Source organism: Clytia hemisphaerica, unplaced genomic scaffold, assembly GCF_902728285.1.
Source record: "Clytia hemisphaerica strain Z4C2 unplaced genomic scaffold, Clytia hemisphaerica genome assembly, whole genome shotgun sequence".
In the NCBI taxonomy this organism is placed as follows: Eukaryota; Metazoa; Cnidaria; class Hydrozoa; order Leptothecata; family Clytiidae; genus Clytia; species Clytia hemisphaerica.
The window spans coordinates 253,900-276,213 of NW_027103638.1; the positions used below are offsets into that span (position 1 = coordinate 253,900).

The 22,314-nt window shown below is 36.5% G+C and overlaps 1 protein-coding gene across 1 annotated transcript; it reads right to left on the reverse strand.

Moving 5' to 3' along the window:
* Positions 1-996: 996 nt before the first annotated feature.
* On the reverse strand, positions 997-17,947 carry LOC136802730 (methylenetetrahydrofolate reductase (NADPH)-like). The gene is made up of 10 exons (XM_067059480.1): positions 17,719-17,947; positions 12,831-13,078; positions 12,238-12,417; positions 11,884-11,997; positions 11,339-11,532; positions 10,224-10,793; positions 8,726-9,007; positions 8,111-8,233; positions 4,362-4,494; positions 997-1,471 (listed from the first exon to the last, which is right to left on the reverse strand). Exons 1-10 carry the CDS (start codon positions 17,724-17,726, stop codon positions 1,296-1,298), a joined length of 2,028 nt encoding a protein of 675 aa, XP_066915581.1. The 5' UTR covers positions 17,727-17,947; the 3' UTR covers positions 997-1,295.
* Positions 17,948-22,314: the final 4,367 nt, after the last annotated feature.

Consider the following 22,314-nt stretch of genomic DNA (forward strand, 5'->3'; position numbering starts at 1 on the left):
TACAGGTCTCTATTTTCTCAAGCTAAAATTTTCATTAATTTTTGACCCTATAATTTCTTACCTGTTGATATAGCTGAACTAAAAATATATGTTCGGAAAATTGTACCCCGACAACACCTTTAAATAAGTTACTTTCCAAACATCACTTGCCTTGTTTTGAAATTATTACCATGGTGATTAACTCCCAGCGGAAAACTACTTCTTAAATTGATTTAAAACATTTGTCTACAGTACAACAAATCAAATCGAGTAACCCCCTCGGACCATAATTACATTTTCAAGAGATTAGGTAACTTTACCCAATTCCCCCCGATGCTTAAAGTCTTCAAGATCCTGGGTTGATTGACATACACAACAAATTATGATTTTCGACTCTTTCCATTTTCATGATTAATTTTGCTACATTAATGAATCGTCAACAAAATAATATAATCATTTGACAAAATTCCATTGGTTTGTTTTATTGTAACTTTTCCCATAATATTTGGTTGTGAACCCCAAATCTATACGTTTTTGTTGTTAAGTTGTAAGCATGTAAATAATGATATAAAAAAATGCACTAATTAGTTTGTCCAAAAAGATTGTTAAATTTTCTTTACAATAATATATGAAACATTCCCAGATCATTCAAAAACAGTTCAAAAGATGTTCCAACCGTCCAACTTTTTATAAATACAGTGTTTGTTCCGAAGGCGAAGCAGAAAAAATAAGAGAAGAATCTTTCCTTAGTATTCCTCTTTAAAATTACAGAGCAGTTAAAATTATTTCAGCATAGATGAATACCTACATCCAGATATTTTACAAAAACATTTATCTAAATTTTGAGGATCTACCTTATCGGGGAAATCTTCGTCGGAGAAAATTTCTGCCGGGGAAAAATTCGTCACTTGCTGGTAGTTGGTAAACGCATTAAGGCCGGGGATAATTTTCGTCGGGGAAAATATTCTTCACTTGTCCAAAATTTCGTCACTTTTCCCCGACGAAGTTTTCCCCGATAAGGTATCTATCTTTTTTCTCTTTGCTTTATGGGACACACTGTATATTACAGAGTTTCAACCAAAAAACACCATTCAAGCAGTGTCCATGCGATGACCACAAGGCAATTACCGCGCAACGCTTTCCCAACCTTCGCCTAACGTTACATGGACGTTTGTTTAACGTCACGTCAAGTTTGACGGGAAGCATTGGGGGTCTTCCCGTGTATGTGCGTGTGTAAACTCTGAAAACAACATCAATCTCTTAAAAATGTTTTCACTGAACAAAATGTCAAAACGTTATTTTTTTGTACGCATCTCTTAAACAGCGAGTTGAGGTGAAGTTTGTTCATTGATTGGTGACGTCACACGTTGTTCGTCATCGCTGCTTTCAAATTGGAATGAAGCTTTCTCATTGGCCAATTCCTCTTCGACGGTTGGTGAGAGAGTAGGCGAGATTTCGATCGTTTTCTCGATGATGTCGAAAAGACAGTTACCTGTGAAACAAAGAAAACGGGATGAGTTCAGTTAATTCAATACCAGCACAAATTACTAAATACTCAAAAAATGCTGAAGATAAAAAGATTGATCACGACTTTTTTTGAATGTAAACTTAATCAGTTAAGAACATGCAAAACATTCTAAGAATGCTGTAAGAATCTTCTTCTTCAATGCTGTAAGAATATTTTCGGATGATTTTCCCCACCATTCTTATAAAAACAAGGGATACTTTTATGGACCTACCTGGTTATGCATTTAACAAATATAATTGATATCTACGTGAACATGACTGTTAAACAATCATTCAGAACAGAAATAGTGACGATCTACTAAAATTAGTCGTTTGTTTCTTATAAAAAAAAATGTCTAGAAACCAAAATTTCATGCTCTTGAAATAATCTTTCATATTCAGGACTTCGTGAGCAAAAAAAAACATCTTTCTTATTAAAAAATTGAGTAATTTGGCTAAGAACATTGGTGTATGCTTATTAATAGTGATTCTTATAAATAAAGATGCGTTTTTTAGCTGAAAAATTATTTTTTTACAAAAATCTGCTCGAGCCATCTTTTACCTACTTTCATGTAAAAAATCAGAAAAAATCAGAAAAAAACAATGATCCAATGTTTCACAAAGTCCAAAAAACCCTTTTTTTAGCCGTTTTTTGGCCCAAATTTGCCCAAAAACATTTTTTTTCGGAAATCGGGCTCCGTCACATTTAAGGGTTTAAAGTTATGCATCTTTGTGCAAAAAATCATAAAGAATGAAAGAGCTAATCTCAAGAAAAGCTAATACCTAAGTAATTGATAATGTGCTTATAAAAAAATACCGAATTCGGCCAGTTTTTCTATAAAAACACGCTAAGCAACCAAAATTTCATGTCTAAACACACATACTCTCTAGAAGTAAGCCCTCATGAGCAAAAAAAACATCTATCTCATAAAAAAATTGAGTAATTTGACTAAGAACATTGATGTATGCTTATTAATAGTGATTCTTATAGATAAACATGCGTTTTTTGAGCCAACAAAATTTTTTTGCAAAAATCTGCTCGAGCCATCTTTTACCTATGATGGTACCCCACTTTCATACAAAAAATCAGAAAAAATTAATGACCCAATTTTTCACAAAGTCTAAAAAACCCGTTTTTTAGCCGTTTTTTGGCCCAAATTAGCCCAAAAATTTTTTTTTTCGAAAATCGGGCTCCGTCACATTTTGGCCACTACCATTTTGCACCTTTGTACCAAAAATCAAAAGATTCCTATGATTCAACCCTGAGAAAAGTTGGTAACAGACAAACGGACGGACGAACGGACGAACAAACACAGGTTAATTTATAGGACCTCCACCGGGGTAGGTCCAAAAAGTGAGTAGGCGAGGTAAGTGTGTAAACGTGTGTGGGTCGGAGATTGTGTTTTTTACAAGGTGAATTCTTTTGTTTTTTTTCACTGGATGAATAGATTATAACCACGAATCATAGACTCATAAGAGTCTTCTATCATATCAGAATCTTAATATCATTCATTCTCAATATAACTTTCAAGTTGGATATCAATTGATGGTATTACGTACTAGTTATCGCATCATTTCGAGTGCAATACGAGAAATATTTTACGAGTTCCGAGATTTTTCCGTAATATTTTTCCGAGCCTTTAGGCGAGGAAAAATATCGGTAAAATATCGGAACTCGTAAAATCTCGAGTATTGCACGAGAAGTCATGTGATAACTAATTTATTGTCGACTCAAAAAAATTGTCCTCTTTTTGTTTCAAAACTTACTTCCGCCTTCTTCTGCTTCTGTGTAGTTTCGAATGGTTTTATTCGAAAATCTAATTCGAACGTTAGATTCGAACAAAAACATATTCGATAACTTCCCGCTGAAAATATTCACACAAAAACAAAACTTTTCGATCATTTTCGATCCAGAAGTTTTGTTTTGAAAAGTTGCAGATTTTTCAGAGATGTATTTGAAAGTTTCTCGATTGATAATTCAAAATGCAGATGATGTACAGTATTGTTTCGATGAAGAAGAAACCCTCCATCATTGGATTAATCAGATTGATAACATTCAGTCTTTTTTTTGTTTCGATGACATATGGCCATGGAAAAGAATAGCAGAGGAAAGGAGTCCCACGATGGAAATGTATGCTTGTAATAATGGTTAAAGAACAACATTTTTTCAACAGCAAAACAATTTGGATACTTTCTTGATTATCGTCAAGCTCTAAATGTTTCGAATTTCAGAAGGAAGATGTAATGATTGTTGAGTTGAAAAGTCAAGGACGTACGTTGTTGTCGAGAACGAGAATTAGGAGAGAACTTTTATAAAAATCACTCGTCATTTGGTTTAATACAAGACATTACACTTCCCTTGTTATGTTATGAGAAATTTTATTGGCAAACATTCAAGAATCTCAAGTTATTTTGTATGCATTGATAAAAAACTGTTTGGTTACCACACGGACAAATTTGCCAAAAGTTGAAAATATTTGGGTGGTGTAGTTTTATAATTTCTTAGTTCATCAGATTTGATTTTAGTGTCTTTTATGGAAGAACTCCAAAGTAAAAGTTAATCTGAACATATTTTTGTTGCGTTTTTCCCTTTGATTCCCAAGTCAGTTTCTCCGAAGGTCAGTTCTTTTCGGCTGTTTTGTTTTGATTTTTCTCCCGCCGCTTACCCAGTCCCCCAAAAGTCAACGCGGTCATATTTCCAGACTAAAGAAATATGAAATATCGCAAATATCTCGATGCTCTCGACCAATCAAAACGCTGATATTTTTTTGGGTCGGCAATACAAGGTTATATGGTCACTCTCTGACAATGAAATGAGGAGCTAAGTTATTAAAAAAAAAACATAAAACATAAAAAGAGATACTATAATAATTTACCTTTAATGAAATCGTTGTCGACGAGGTTGACGAGTACAAAATCATTGCAAATACTTTCGATGACGTTAGCAGAGGCGGATCCTTCTTCGTAAAGGGATTGCCATTGGATCTTCCACAAGCCAAAAGCCTCGTCCTGTGTATTTAAACGATTTATAGTTGAATCTCGTATATTCGAACTAGAACGGGGAATCTTATTTGTTCGAATTAGATGAGAGATTCGAACTATAGAAAGTGGTTTAGAAAGATTCGCTTGTCATCGCTGTAAGTATTTGATCAGCAGAGCACAAAGGTTTACACTTCACTGAGTAGAAGCTCTGTCACGGGCGGGCCGCTACGGCTCAATAAGTAACTCCCGACAATTATCCTCAACAGCAATATTTATATTTGTCCCCGGATTAGTTCAGGATCCAAAGCTATTATTGGAAGAGAACCGGTTAGGTATTATAGAATTCAAAGCACGAGTAGTAGCAAGGTTTAAGTTTGATGCATCAATTCTTCAATAAAATAAATAACCATAAAATCTACGTAGTAAAGTCTCTGTAATTAAATCAGTCCATAGTCCGTGTCTGCCATTTAACATTTACCCTCCGCTGTTGGCTCAGCGGAGACTCTGCTTCATTTTGTCTCAGTCCAGCCATTTAACATTTACCCTCCGCTGTTGGCTCAGCGGAGACTCTGCTTCATTTCGTCAGTACCATTTCACAATAACCCTCCGCAGTTGGCTCTGCGGAGTCTCTGCTTCATTTAATTCGTCACGCTTTATAAGCGTCAGTTTACATGTATACTTCGGTGTCAAACAATAAATCTCCCCAAACAGGGAGAACCCACCTCGATCAGAGGCAGTTTGAAAGACCCCGTTCGTTTGTCTGTTTTCGTATTTCGTTTGAAAATGCACAATATGTGCATAGTGGCTTTCCACAGTTCATCACGTGACAACACCTCCGCCAACGGGAAGTTTGGTCCCCAAACTCTCAAAAGTACTTTCATTATGGTCGGTCACACTCTTGTTCTGCGGCTACCTCCGTCGTGGGCACAAGTCGAACACTTCCAACGAATGCTTCAGAGACATGTTGGATGGGAGCTCGCGACATTGCATCTGCATCACTGTTCTTCGCTTCCCTCTTGTAGCGGATCTCGGAAGAATACTGCTGAAGCAGAACAGCCCATCTGGACAAGCGTCCACTCGAATCGCGGAATCGCAACGCATGAGTCAGGGGTTGATGATTCGTAAATATGGTGAAGAAACGTCCTTCGAGATATTGACTGCAATTCCTCACTGCATACACCAAACTCAGCAGCTCTTTCTCTGAGATCGTGTATCGGATCTCTGCGTTTCTCAGAACCCTACCTCCGTATCTGATTGGATGTGGCTTATCATCACCCGAAGTCTGTGACAGCACATACCCAAAAGCCAACCCAGAAGCGTCTGTGTTGAGGATGAACTCTTTGTTGAAATCCGGGAACTTCAACAAGGGCGGGTTTATCAACCTTTCAATTAGGGTTTGCCAGGCTTTGTCTTGCTCTTCTCCCCACTGAAACTTTGGGATGCACTTGTAAAGAGGTCTGGCGATCTCCGAGTACCCATGAACAAAGCGACGATAATAGTCCGTCAGCCCAAGGAATGACTGGACTTCTTTGGCCGTTTTTGGCTTCTTGGCGTCCAAAAGCTTCCTGACGTTATCGACCTTTGGCTTGATCCCTTCCGCTGACACTTCATGACCCAAGAAGTTGAGGACTGGAACACAAAAGTGACACTTCTTTCGCTTCGTTTTCAATCCGGCGTCCCGCAAACGTTTGAATACGGTCTGGATATGCTCTAGGTGCTCCTCGAAGGTGTCACTGTAAATGATAATATCATCAGTGAAGATCGAAACAAAATTCCAAAGTTCATTTCTGAACACGTCTTCCAATGCTGGTGTAATCTTCGTCGAAGGAATACATCATGTTTCTCAGCCCCTACAAGGTTAAATGGGTAAACTCCTTCTTAAAAGAAGCAACCCCAAGTCCGTAGGTAATCAACAGAACGCTAGGTAAGTACTTGGAACAAGTACAAGTTAGCTAAACGTTGACAACTGAGTGTAAACTTGTTAGATGACTTGTTTTTTGTACTCCCTCAGCTCCAATGATGTAGACATTGCTTGAATTTCACCAACAAGATCTTTCTGCTTCTTCTCCAAGTACCACAGCCTTCGAATTTTCCTTTCCGTCGTTCGAAGTTCTCTTTCTTGCCTTGTGATTTCCTTGGCTAGCTTCGTCTTCCTTTTCCCTTTGGGCAATTCTTCCCTTAGGTTATGCTCCAACAGCTCCTTCAAGGTTATCTTCTCAGCCGAAAAAAAATCTCATAAACTTTTTGATGATTTCAAAACCATTATCAAAACTCCTGAGCCAGAGAAAAGCTTAATGGGTTCATAATGGTTGTTCGATCAACCAAGACAAACATCAATCAACTACATTCAACAATGTTTGATCAACCGAATTTTTCTTGAAATGTTTCAAAATGTTTGTTCAACCGTGCAAACATTCTAAGGTTTTACAGCTACTTGCAAGCCATTCAAGTGATCAAACAAACAGTTCGGTCTTAAACAATTCAACCAAAACTTCGTCCCTCTCCTTCAGCATGAATTTGTGTACGTCTTTTGAATGTATTTCTAACGTTTGCTAAAATTGACACCACTTTAATCAACTTTCATATGAAATGTCAATAATAACCACATCCACTTTTAAATACACAATTTCATTCATAATAATTCAACGTCAAATGTCAGTAATAACCACATCCATTTTAAATGGACAATTCCATACGTAATAATCAATGTCAATAATGTTCAAGTTCAATTTCAATACGGTAAAACTCAATGGTAATGCAAATCAAACCAATGTCACTATTCGATGCTTTCCTGAACAGTCCCGGTTGAGCCCCCATCTGTCACGGGCGGGCCGCTACGGCTCAATAAGTAACTCCCGACAATTATCCTCAACAGCAATATTTATATTTGTCCCCGGATTAGTTCAGGATCCCAAGCTATTATTGGAAGAGAACCGGTTAGGTATTATAGAATTCAAAGCACGAGTAGTAGCAAGGTTTAAGTTTGATGCATCAATTCTTCAATAAAATAAATAACCATAAAATCTACGTAGTAAAGTCTCTGTAATTAAATCAGTCCATAGTCCGTGTCTGCCATTTAACATTTACCCTCCGCTGTTGGCTCAGCGGAGACTCTGCTTCATTTTGTCTCAGTCCAGCCATTTAACATTTACCCTCCGCTGTTGGCTCAGCGGAGACTCTGCTTCATTTCGTCAGTACCATTTCACAATAACCCTCCGCAGTTGGCTCTGCGGAGTCTCTGCTTCATTTAATTCGTCACGCTTTATAAGCGTCAGTTTACATGTATACTTCGGTGTCAAACAATAAATCTCCCCAAACAGGGAGAACCCACCTCGATCAGAGGCAGTTTGAAAGACCCCGTTCGTTTGTCTGTTTTCGTATTTCGTTTGAAAATGCACAATATGTGCATAGTGGCTTTCCACAGTTCATCACGTGACAGCTCTATAGATTTAAAAAACATTAATAAATGGTAACATTGATAACCTAATCTGCTAGTGGTTTCCAAGACCCTTTCCGGCCTATTTCAAAACCTCAGGAAAAGAAGCTTTGTCCAAGTCATAGAGACGCTTAAAAACGGTTTGAAAACTAGAGGGACGAGTAAACAGCTGCAAAAATTGGTTTGATTTATGAAAGCTGTACTAACCTTCCAAAAGTTGAAGCTGATTGGGTCGACAACAGTGGGCTGTTTGATTTCTTTACCAGGGAAGACACCCCACGTTACAGCGATGGGTTGGTAACGATCTGCGTTCGTGTCGTCTACATAACCCTGAGATTAAAATAAACAGGAAGAAAGTTGTTTTATGGGATGAATTTTCTGCAAGCACCGTACGTAGTAGAAATTATGTACACTTCACCTCATACCCCTTTGTTACCCATCGAAGGGCCTACAGTGGATATCACTCGGCTGGCACACTATATAATTTTGACGTCGCAATCTAAATGTTGAACGTTTAAACAGCGCAGTATTCCGATCTCCTGATCTCAGTCTCTGTATTCCTGCAGCCCCCTGTTTCCAGAATACAATGTTTTAATAAAAAAAAGATGTTGTCGTACACACTATTTCTGATTTTTCAAAAGGCGGTAAAAATTTAAATGTACTTTAATCGGACTTAATTTTCGTGAGATTTAATTACGCGAGCCAAAAAAATTACGAAATTTTCTGGATTTAGTTTCGCGGGCAAAAATTTCACGAAAATTTATGCGATTAACGTAACAGCAATGATGCATCAAACAACGTTTGTTTTTTCGTTCAACATACCTGGTTATCGATAATATGATAATTGACTTGCGGAAGGTCCTTCAATACCAATCTCAACGCTTTGATGTACTTCTTGGGCATGAAGAATTCTAAGTAGGCTTTCTGGTAGATGTAGCCACCGCTGCCTCCCCAACCGAAAGTCTCATTATCTGAAGGAACACCGTTAACGTTGGGTTGACTGTTGATGGTTAGGAATCCTTCACCGTTGATGCGATCAAGTTGTTCCAACAAAACAGAAGTTTCGGTTTGGATTTCTTCATCGTTGAATGGTAAAGCTGTTACCTGGGAGAGTAGTAGAAAGTAGAAAGATAGAATCGTTTTATAACCAAACTTCTCTATATATGTAGGGGGGGGGGAGATTTTAAAACTTTACCAAAATAACAATCAAACAGACATCGTCTTGAAAATTACTTGATCAGGTCTCTCAGATAATTTTGCCTAAAATATAGGGCAAACATGGACTAAAATTTACAATTACAAGAATTACAATTAGTAACATTGTGATTTTTCAAATGCAATTCATCATAAAATCGCCTTTCTGTCTAAGTTGTTACAGGATAAAAGTAACGTAACCCACCATGGTTGGGCAAAGTTGAGAAAAAAATTCAAAATTTAGGACATTTAGTGCACTGTTTAAATATGTCATTGTTTTGGGCGGAATAATTTCATTATTACTGATAAAATCATTTATACTATGAAACGAACTTGGGCGACTTTCTTAATCTTTGATGGAAAAAAAATTAAAGATTTTATCATTAGAACTGAAAAGCAAGTATGACGCCCAGAGGATTACATCCCCTTATCAAAAGATAATCAGAAAAGTTATTTCAAAACGGCGCGTTTAATTGAGCAAAAAAGTGGATTCTTTTAATAAATATTTTTATTGCAGCATTTATGAAAGCTGAAACAAGAGAAGGCGGTTTGCGTTGTCAAAAAAAGACTCACGAGAACTAATTTCTGACGTCAAAACACAGTCAAAACAAAAACATCACATTCTTTACCATGTAAGAAAGAGAAACAAACACAGATAAATGACATAAAAGCAATCCATATTGAATTAGGAAATTCCCCGAGTAAACAATTGCTTAACCCAAATAAACTATAATTGTATCGAGAAAAAGTTTAACAAGTCTTACCGGTCAAACAATTGTGAAATACGGTTGATAAGAATTTAAAGGAAAGGAAAGGTTATCTTAAAGGGGTTACGAGTTAGAGTCAAACGACGTCAATCATAGTGCCCCACCCCCTTTATAAAGGGGGGATTCTGATTTTCCCCATTATTTGAGGTATGGGGGGAAATCAAAAATTTGATGGGGCAAAAAAAAGAAGGGGGAAACCAGGGAGAACCAGGAAAAATTTGGATTTTTAGTAGGGTTAACCAATACAGGAGGGACTCTATGTCAATTTTTCCAAGTCCCTGTAATGACACACTCACTATTTTAAAATGCACTTTGACTTTCGACCCTAATAAAGTAAAACGTAAATTCTTGTTACATACCTTGTTTCCCCACTTGTTTTTCTGTCCAGACAAATAACATTGGAAGACATGGTAGACATCTTGTAGACTTTCCAACTCGTTGCCCCACATCTTGTTTCTACTCTCTTTGCCCTTTGGTGATCTCAAGAAGAATAAATGATGATCGGTCAATTCAGCAAAAGAAGGCGCTGACGAATTCCCCCATCGACCGTTCGGGAATTCATCCCAACTTGAAGTCCTATGTACGTAACTCTTAGGTCGAATAGCCCAAAAGATGGGCCGGACGTCTTCTTTAATACGTTTGGTGTGCGCTGAATGTTTCCATGGTAACGGTCTGTGAATTTGATATTTCTTCCATAAACCAACATTCCTGAGAATCTCAATAGTAGCTACTTCACGGTTCAAAGTGTAAAAATGAAGACCAGGGACGTCGTCACTTTGTAAAAGTTCCCGACACATTTCGGTGGCCTGTTTGACGCCGTATTTACGGATGGCTTCATCGTCGTTTTTCATTGGTTCAAGAACATCCATGATCTCTTGTGGAACTTCAAGTTTGGATAATTTTACAAGTTGGCGTAAGGATGCATAACCCTGATTGTGTAAAAAAAAGGGGACTTTAGATCGATCAAATAACACTCGATAGATAGCGAAACCGATTCATTCTAATTCAAGCTTATAGTATTCATGATATGCACCACTGCAATGTCTTCTGACATTACATCATGGACCCAATAGCTCATTGGTTGGAAGTGACGTAAAAGCAGTCAATACGTCACTTTCAACCAATCAGCTATTGGGTGGAACGGAAGACATTGCAATGGTGCATATCATGAATTTAGTAGGTTCAGTCCCGAGACAATGAACTCAAAACTGGAAATTATCTACATTTAGTTTGAAACATAGGCCATGATTAACCAAGAAACTTGGATGAAATAAATCCTGTATGATGATAATATTGTCATAATGAACTTTGTAAATCAAAAGTAATGAAATCCTCTTCGTCATTCAAATGTAAATCGACCAAGTGAAAGTGATTTCAACTTCACTTACGATTTTAGGACCAAAATGTTTCTTAGCTACATTATAAGTGCATCAAAAGCTTTGGGATTATAAAAACATTAAAAGGGTGAACAAACCTGGATAGGCATGACACCAGGGAGGATAGGAACAGTGATTCCAGCTTGACGACAATCACGAACAAATTTCAAATGATCTTCAGTTTTGAAAAATAATTGTGTGATGATGAAGTCTGCACCTGCGTCCACTTTCTCTTTCAAATGAATGATGTCATCTTCGTATGACGTGGCGTCTGGATGACCGTTAGGGTAACCTAAGAAAAGACAGTATTTGAATTTTTATATAGTGCAAATACAATATTGTATCAGATATGCACTTAGAATAAAAAGACAGATCCACAATTTTACTTGGACTTTTACTCGGCTATCCGAGAACATCGTATGGAGCAAGGATTTATCTGGGAGCCCCTGATTTCTAAGACTGAAGCTATAGATCACTCGACTATTACTTCGCAAAGATGCATAAAGGTAAGCTCCAAATACAATCTAGGTAGGTGCTGGTTTGATTTTTTTTATCAGGAGAATCTAATAATGGGTAGGTCGATAGTAAGTTAAATCCAAAAGAACCATGGGAGCGAAAACAGTAGCACAGAATACGAACAGACCTGCGACACAAATTGTGAAATAACTTCCAAAGTGTTGTCGAATCAATTTGACGAGATCTGATCCATAGTTTAAACTGTCGTCGAATGATTTCCATTCTTCTCCATTGACAGGATCTAGAAAATCATAAAAAAAGAAATTATAAAAAAAGGCAAGCTAGAAACATTAATGAGCCAGCAAGGATAAATATTACATATTCTGTTGGTCAGAAAAATATGTAAAGTTCAAAACATTACCTTGCTGCTCCGATTGTTGTACGATTAATAGGTTTGTTGTTTTCCAGACAGGAGAAGGGGTAAATTAAAAGCATAAGAAAGTTTGATGAAAACTTTGAAAAGCTATCATCGGATAAATACCTCCTCTTAGTGCCAGTATATTTCTTAGTCCCAAATTTTTAGCTTTTGTCAGATTTTTGACGACAGTTTCTTTGGTGAGATTTGCACACGTCATATGAAGCATGGTTTGAATACCACAATAATTGGCAGCAATGCTTGCGATGGTGGTGGAGCTGGTTTCTTTGTCACCTGCAGGATCACCTGAAAATTTAAAATGGATGTGTTTTGTTACATTTTACAGACTAAGAAGAGATGTCAAGAACAAGAGCCTGAAAAATGTTGTCAATTTGAAATGCTGTATATAAAATGAACTTTTTATCTTTTTATAGGATGGTAATTATTGTACTCAAATTGGAAATGTTTTCCTCTTTTTATGTCTCGATTTCTTCTTAGGTTCTTCAAATTATAAATATCCTATCTTTTTCAAGGGCTGGGACAATGAACTTCAAATACAGTATATCACAACACAAAAATAGAGACGAAACTCCAGCCCTTGAAGTACCAATAACATTCAGTCTAATAACAAGGCCTACTAAGTAAATTACTTGGTCAGATAATGTATATAATGTTGGTGAAGAAAGAAAATTCCCAAATCCCCAGTAATAGGGTGGTACCTGCTGGATGCCAGGTGACGTCACAGAAAAGTGGTCCACCACGTGACATCCGATCAAAACGAGCAATCAAGTTGACAGCTCCATTTGGTGTACGTGGAGGAAAAAACTCCAATGAGAAAAACTTCTCATTATCTTTGATCTTTTGGTTGATTCTGTCTGTTAAAGAGACATAGTTTTGTCCGTCTTCTGTTGTTGCATTTTCGGGTCGATTTTGTACCATTTTTTCTGGATTCAGTTTTTCCTTGATTCTAAAAGTTTAATAAAATCTATTCTCAGCATATGGTGTGTTATAACATAAAACGTTTATACTTTACAGTTACTTTAACATCTCGTTGAAATCTATCTAAAAACATATGTCATTTGAAACTTTCTCAATAACTAACATTCTATGAAAGAGATCTTTTTGTCATTGTCTTTTGAAATGGCAAAGATAATTTTATTTTTAATCTATGATACCACAGAATGAAAATAGAACCCTATTACAAAGTATAATCAAAATTCTTTGTTAAAGAATATGTAACCTTTCAAATATAAGATTTCACCAAGAGACCTTGTTGGGCACAGTGTTATGATTTTTATAATTTCTACAAATCAGGAGTTTTTAGAAGTCTTTTTTGCCATCTAGGGTGGTAGAAACTCTACCGTATTCTAAATTCAAATTAATTCAACAAAATGACCCTTTCAGCAAGTTAAGATAGCATTCAAACCTCAAGCAAGCCTCAATAATGATCCACTGATTCTCAAATTCCTAGTAGAGCTTTGCTTCTCAAAATAAAAAATTTTCTTGGAAAGAAACTTTGAGGTTAAATGAAGGGTTAATTTATTTAAACTTTTAGCTTGAATTGATTAAGAGAAATACGGGAAATTCTAGCCTGGGAATCCAAACATTTACTTTGTTCACAGTCTAGTTTTTGATGCAAGGCCTCTTCTACAGAGTGGGAGTGATGTATACTGTAGGGCTTTGAAAGATTTGTTATTCATTTTCCCTCTCTTTTAAAAAAGTATCTTCAAAGTACCTCTGTACCAAAAATAAAGTTTCTGACGTCAAAGGATAAAAAGTTCATTTTTTTCATCTTCATTTTCTAAAATTTACAAAACTTTCTTAGTTGAATTCTGGCGTTGGTCTAAATTTCACAACCCTTTCTGATTCTTAGAGATCGGATTTGGAATAATATGAAATTCAGAATTGCTTATTGTAACAATGATTTTTCTTCTCTGGCTGCCAAGCAATATCATATAGTTTTAATCAGTGATGTTGAATTCTTTTATAGTCTTATCTCAATTTATATCTTGATTTCTTATCTTTATTGGATGTCAGCTAGTTTAAATATGATACTTTTCATTTCTATACAATATTATAATCTATTTTTCTTCAAAAATTACAACATAATACAGAATGTTTCACACTTAAGCAACGACCATCAGATAAAAATATAATTTTTACAAAATTGCATGCCACCTTTGGTAAATTGGTATGGAAAGTTCAAAATCATAAAAAAAGGTTTACAAAATTTAATTCTTCCAAGGCTTACAAGTGGGACAGAAATGCAATGAAGAATCTCAAATGGATGGTTTTCTGTGTACTCGAGAGGAGGGGGGGGTACTAGGGTTGGCGGATGATGGGTGTATGTGCGAACAGGACCTCTGAAAACTGACCCTTAGAGAGATCAAATTTTTAGTGAAAAAGTGGATATTAGACAGACTTTTTTGAAAAATTTTCTTTGATTTTTGAAAAATGTCATACCCTTAGAGAGACATTTTTACAATTTGTTCTCTGGAAATAAAAAAAAATGCCTTAAATCATAAAATCTTCAGCCCTTAGAGGGACTACTTTGAAATTTTCTGATTTTTGTAACCCTACTACCCAAAGACAAAAAAGAAATCATCTTCCTAAATTTTTTTAAGACCATCAAAATGGTGAATGGAGTTGGGGAAAAACAAAGACGTCAAACAAAATGTCCAAAATTATCAGCCAAGTAAGTTGCGAGTAAGTTGCCGCAAAAGTTACATCAGGCATTCCACTGCGCAGTGTGGGGTTTCAGTGAATATCAATAAATTATCAATTAAAATATTATAAGAATATTATGTGCTAAACTTCAGTAAACTTTGAGTGCTTCATTGATGATGAAGAGGGAGAAAGATTTAAAAATTCTACCATTGCAAATTTTTTTTACAGCACAGATAAAGGCACAGTCGGCCTTAAGAATTTTATATTATGTGTCTGTCATGCTAAAATGGTACTGTGAAGTTGGGTAACTTGCATCAGTGGAGGGAAATTTGCATAGCCATCAAATTCCTGACCAACCAAAACAGGACTTGGCAATCAATTTTAAAACAAATGTAACAGTGTAAGAACTACGCAGCTCCGCTCTCAGCTCTACTCTACCCTTTTAAAACCTCATTTGCCGCACAAGTATTTTTGGAGATTTAATTGCCAACAAAATCACGGGTAAATAAAACAGCATGGAAGGATAATAAAAAATTAATCATACTAGTCATAAATTTTAAGATGGCAGGAATTCAGATGTTTCTCGATGGCTGCTGGACATGTAATCTCAGATTTAATAATGATATCAAACATAATTAAGCATGACATCACTTTAGTGATTAGGAGAATTTGTTTTGATTTAACTTTGTATTTTATTTTAATGACCAGCCAGGTCATTCAATTGAGGGCTATGCATGTTAGCCTCCACTGATGCAAGTTACCCAACTTCACGGTAGGCCAGCTGCGGGGGTTGATTTGAGTATGAAGGAAGGATTTTGTGCAGTCTTGAGACTAAAATCTTATTGTATTTTGAAAAAGCAGTTGATGATACGTAGTGAGTGGTTTTAAAATTTAAAAAGGGTTTATTTAAAAGTGGTGCGACTTTCTACAAAATAGTAGGTAAAAAGAATTTTTTACGTCAACCTTAAATTCGCAAAAAAATAACAAGACTTTTCTACTGTTCTTTTCAATTCTTATCCAGGCAATGTCAATCGAACTTAATCGAATAGTAGGTGTTTGATTACCAAACAAATCGAACAGTCATCAAACCGAGAAATTCTGGTAAAGTTTGATTACTTCGATTGATGTTCGATGTGTTCGATCTATGGCTTTTGTTCACAAATCATTCTCGGAGCACATGAACAATTTTTTTTTGCTAATCCAATGATTGTTGGGGATCGTTTAGGCTAGAGATATTGCGCTAGCAATAACTGGAACCATTTGAGCTATAGAAATACTGATCAAACTTAATCAAACTGCGATAAGTAACCAAACTTTAATTGAGCTGAAGATTTTCTGGTAAAGTTTGATTACTGTTTGATCAGGTTCGGTATCGATGAAATGTGATGGTTCAATTACAAAAAATTGGTTTGATAGGGTTCGGTTGACATTGCCTGGTCTTATACACTGATCATACAGTTGATGCTCTCCAATTTGATATTCTACTGTTTGATAAGTTCCCGATTTCAATTAAAATCACCTTCAATCAACCTTTCTGGAAAAACTAATTCAAATTCACCTTAAAGAATTAACGTTTGTAAATTGCCTAAATATTTAATCATAATTTGCATAATTACGCATGAATTAACATATTTCATGCACGGATCACGAATCGTGCATCGTAAATCGTTAGATCGTGCATCTTAAATTACACCAATCCTTTTTTTGATTGCAGCTGTGTACAAAAACTCTCCAAAAATATAGTTGTTTTGGCAAACACAACGGTCTTTTGAATAACTAATTACTCCACAGCAGTTACCTAGAGAAAAGATAATTTATCATGTTTTTATTGGCTGAGGGAAAGTAATGTAGCGTAAGTTGGTCTAATATCGACATCCCTTGTCTAATTCCAACACCCTTCTTTAGAGAAAGGAAAAACAGTTTCAACCTTTCTATAAATTTCAGCTAATAAAAAGGGTGTCGGAATTAGAGGAGGGGTGTCGACATTAGACCAAGCTACGGTATGTGGAGTAATTAGTTATTCAAAAGACTGTCGCATTCGCCAAAACATCTATTCCTAACTACCGTGAGATTGGGTAACTTGCATCAGTGGAGGCTAACATGCATAGCTCTCAAATAAATGACCTGTCTGGTCTGGTCTGGTCATTAAAATACAACTACGCAGCTCCGCTCGCAGCTCTACTCTACCATTTTTGTTTTGATTTAACTTTGTATTTTAATGACCAGCCAAGTCTTTCATTTGAGGGCTATGCATGCTAGCCTCCAATGATGCAAGTTACCCAATCTCACGGTACCCTTTAGGGAGGCTTTGGAAGGTGAAAGCCAACCCTTTTTGTCTGCACATAAGTATCCAGCACCCCTTTTGCCTAAGCTACTGTAATTACAGATTAAAAATTTGCAATAATATTGCTTAAAATACTTAAAAATATAACCCATAAATTCTGTTGATTAAAAACTGAAAAGCTCTGCAAACAAGTGCAACTTCCAGCTACTAAAATATACCTTAAACTATGTTACTCATAATAATCCTTTAACAACAGGCCACTTAGATTAACTTTTCAAAGGTGATGAATGCATGCAACAGCCACTGAACAGCCACGAAAACAAAGTTTAAAATACAAAGTTATTTCACAACCAAGAACCAAATAGATTGTTTGAAATGAAATGAGTTGCCATGTTTAATTAAATTTCAATATCAAATTTTACTGTGAGCCTTTTGAAAATGGTTACACGTGAAAGAATCATGAAAGAAAATATTGTTATGGTGATTGACAGATCAAAAACAAAGGGACAGCTTTATAGCACTGAATGACTGGGAGATCAGGGAAACAAAGTTTTGTCAAATGGTCGAGAAAAATTTGAGTTAAAATGGGATATAAACCATTTAAATGGCTGAAAAAAATGTAACAAAAAAGGGCAAAAAATTTTAACATAAAATACCTTTCCATCCCTATTATTTATTAGTGTACTATGCAGGATTCTAGATGTACGAAACAAAGGACGTGCAATGTGTCTGTTACGTGTGAATATGTGTGGACACTGGTGGACAGGTGATGCTGGATGTGAAGGTATGATTTGTGATGATAGTCAAAACTCAATCAGATTGGACAGAATGAAGACATTACTATAAAATGAAAATTTATTTCTTCACGCCAATCAAATTCAAAACAAATCAAAATGCGCATGCGGCCATCTGAGGTACCCCTTTGACGCCCTTCACCGACCGCCTCCGCGCCCAAATAATTTGTGTACTTATTATTTTATTCTCATTTTTAGAGGGGGGAGAGGAGAGTGGGGAGCTCAATTTCGAAAAAATACTATGATAATAGTCCCAGAATTTGCAATATTTTGGCTTTTTTATTTCCTTGAATTTCTACTAATTGAAACCAATTTTCAAAAATGCGGCGGCACCCACCCGTCCCGCCCGCCCGTTGGACCCATCCGGCAAACCGAGTCGCGGCTAGTACCCCTCAAGGTGAGCAGTACGATGGCCCCTAAGGCTCACCATGCACTTCCAGTTCTTATAAAATTTGTGAACTAGAACTGTCTAGGGTCATGGCCCAGAAGGCTCACAAGACACTGCGCACTTCCGAGATTTTTTGTGACAACACTACGCACTTCTAAAAATATTTTAGAGACGCAAAAGTCCCCTCGAAAGATAGCCGTTCTGGTAGGCTCGATAATCCCGAGTTATTTTTCTCGAGTTATAAAAACCGAGTTACGAAAATACCGAGTTATGACGTCATTTTTCGGAAATTTTGACGTCATTTTGTACCTTCCATATGACGTCATTCTCAATTTTGTAGGTCGTTTTTTTCCCGTGAATTCAAAATCTCGAGTTATCTCTGATGGTATCTTAACTCATTTATATTTTCGAATCATTTCTCGTTTTTTAACTCGGTTTCGTTTCTTTTAAATTTTCGAGTTATTTTCCTTCCTATAGATTCTCAGATTCTCGAGTTATTTTGGCGTTCACAGCAGAAGACTCAAAACACACCCACACACTTTCTAGTTTTCATGCACTAGGGTGGTCCAATGGTGGAAAATGCTAGCGGCGTGGACGCAAAAAAACAAAGTTGATATTTGTTCACTTTTTAGCTTCCCCGATTTTTGCCACTGGGGGGGGGGATTTTGCTGACTAGCACTTAACTCAGAAATTTTAACCTGTAACTCTTGATATGAACAACTCGGAAATGTTAACTCATTTTGCGTAACTCGACATTCATTTTAAAGACCGAAAAAAATTTCATCGCGCGGGCCGCTCGCTTGGAAATTTTCCGCTCTGAAAAAAAGTCAGAAGTGCGCAGTGTCACTTGAGCCTTCTGGGCCATTGACCCTAGAGGCAGTTCTAGTTCACAAATTTTATAAGAACTGGAAGTGCGTAAAAACTAGAAGTGCGTATTTTGACCCTTCTGGGCCATCGTAAAGCAGCTCTTAAGGATAAGTCTTTCGTTTTTCAGGCTTCCAAATATGCACTGTAAGAGTGTCAACATGAGAGAAAAGTGCAAGAGTAAGGCACAGATATCTAAGCCCGAGAAGGGCTAGATAGGCAACTTTAAGCTTTCTCCAGCAAAAAAAAGTGAAGCTAAAATTTGACTTTTTAAATTTCGTGCCGATGGATAGGATCTAGCATTTTGATTGTTTTCGGAGCGCGAGATCAAAAAACGTAGGCGACAAACGCTATTTCACATCTCTCAAACCGGTGAAATTGCATATTTTAGTCACGTGACTCTGGTAGGAAATCCTTCCAAAGATGAGCTTCACTTTTTGAACAAAGCTGCAAATCTAGCCCTTCGGGCTTTACAGATATCTGTGGAGTAAGGGTCGATTTACTCTGTACCAGAGTGTATCTCACGATCATCGTAGCGTGGAATGAATTTTGAAATTAGCCGTAGATATCGGGTTTGTGTACAGACAAGGGTCGATTTGTACTTGCCAAAATTTACTCAGATTTCAGTACATTACAGTACATTTTCTCTGCACTTGAGGGTCCAATTTAAAGAACCTGATTTTGGGCCGCACATACGGTATTTTTCAGATTGAGTCATCTATGATCAATTGCCCAACCACCCGCGGTATATTGCACTCTTCACTATCTATTTTGGTCTATGTTTAGCATCCCCTGTAAGTTTTGAATTATTGCAAATAAGGTATTGTGTTCCTGAAACCAATGTCTTTCACACTTTCACCAGGGATATGTTATAGCGGAGCTGGATGAAGGACGAGAATTCCTTAGTGGATTGCTTCCTTGTCTTCTCTATTGTAAACTGTTGATAATAGAAATCCATCTCTGTCCCCTTGAGTGTTCTGTTTTTATAAGAAAAATGAAGCAGACAAAGTACGATGGCCCAGAAGGCTCAAAACACGCACTTCTAGTTTTTACGCACTTCCAGTTCTTATAAAATTTGTGAACTAGAACTGCCTAGGGTCAATGGCCCAGAAGGCTCAAGTGACCCTGCGCACTTCTGACTTTTTTCAGGGCGGGAAATTTCAAAGCGAGCGGCCCGCGCGATGAAATTGTTTTCGGTCTTTTAAATGAATGTCGAGTTACGCAAAATGAGTTAACATTTCCGAGTTGTTCATATTAAGAGTTACAGGTTAAAATTTCTGAGTTAAGTGCTGGTCAGCAAAATCCCCCCAGTGGCAAAAATTGGGGAAGCAAAAAGTGAACAAATATCAGCTTTGTTTTTTTGCCTCCACGCAGCTAGCATTTTCCGCCATTGGACCACCCCCCTAGTGCATGGAAACTAGAGAGTGTGTGGGTGTGTTTTGAGTCTTCTGCAGTGAACACCAAAATAACTCGAGAATCCGAGAATCTGCATGAAGGAAAATGACTCGAAAATTTAAAAGAAGCGAAACCGAGTTAAAAAACGAGAAATGATTCGAAAATTTAAATGAGTTAAGATACCATATCAGAGATAGCTCGAGATTTTAAAAATCGAAAAATGACGTTATAACTCCTTTTTTTCGTAACTCGAGAAAAATAACTCGGGATTTCCGAGCCTCTTCGCTATTATCATCAACTCATTTATTACAACTCGGTATCTATTTTGCTGACCAGAACGGCTTTCTTTCGAAGGGGACTTTTGCGTCTTCAAAATATGTTTAGAAGTGCGCAGTGTCGTCACAAAAAAACTGGGAAGTGCGCAGTGTCTTGTGAGCCTTCTGGGCCATGACCCTAGACAGTTCTAGTTCACAAATTTTATAAGAACTGGAAGTGCGTGGTGAGCCTTAGGGGCCATCGTAACAAAGTACTCATGCAGTACGTTTGCACATATTTTGCTATGATGTTCCCACTTTTCATCAAAATAATATTTGTATAAGATACCCCAAAAGCTTCCTTGTAAATGAAATCTATTTTTATCAGCGTGTGTTATGAATTTGAGAAGCTTTCATGATTTCTCTTTAAAATTTTAGGATGTAAATATTTTGACAAATATTGTTTCAATTGACTTGAAATCTTTTCCATAATCAGACATACCGACTTGCTATCTGAAAATATCAGTTAGAAAGTGAGGCACCCCGCGGTATTTCAAATGAAAAAGTACTATTTATAATCTTAGAGAAGAAGCTTCTTATAACTTTACTAATGAAAACAATGTTTTTCATTTTTTTAAATTGTTATTCACCAATGTTTTACAGACCCTCTTGATAATTAAAAGTTTTTAATCGTGAACGATAAATGCAGCAGCAGAATCATTGGCTAAGAGGAAATCCAAATTTCACGAGTTTGTAATTAAAAGAGTTAAATTTCATATCAAATTTTAATGTCAGGGACAGAGATAGAACAAGGCTTTTTTAAATGTGCGTTATCCAGTTATAACATATCCCTGCTTTCACTGGTCAAAATTTCAAGATTTAATTAAGTACCTATCGCGTTTGTATAAATCTTGAAAAACGGATAAAAATACCAACTTTCGAAAATTGCCTTCCGAGTTTTGGTCGATCCACCGTGCTACTGGATCCACATGGAAGGAATTGGAATAATGATCGAGTAGAAGGTGTTATATGGATGGCTCGAAGATCTAGTCAGTAGAAAAACTACACGCTTTTTTTATAAGAATACACTTTATAAGAATGTCCAAGATGAAAATGGCCAAAAAATTAAGAATATGGTAAGAATATCACCATCATGGAATTTAGCAACTGAACCTAAAAATGCCATTTTTAATGCATTTTAACCTGTGGATTGCCAATTTCGATCTTAACCTAAGAAAACCGTAAGAATATTTTTGGATGATTTTTGCCAAAAAGTTAAGAATATCCATGATGGAATGAAAATACACCATTCTTATAAAAAAAAGCGTGTACTGAAAATCAAGATTTTTAACTAAAATTTCAAAACTCCTGGACTTCATCACTCCGGGTAGAGTATGTGCCAGTTATATTTGTCTTGAATTAAGTCTTTACGAAGACATTTAGTGCTTGATCCAGATGGTAAATAATGTTTGAAAATAAGTTTCATATACAATTTGGAGAAACCCTAATTAATATTCTCATTCATATTTCTTTAAAAAGTACTTTTTATCAAAACAT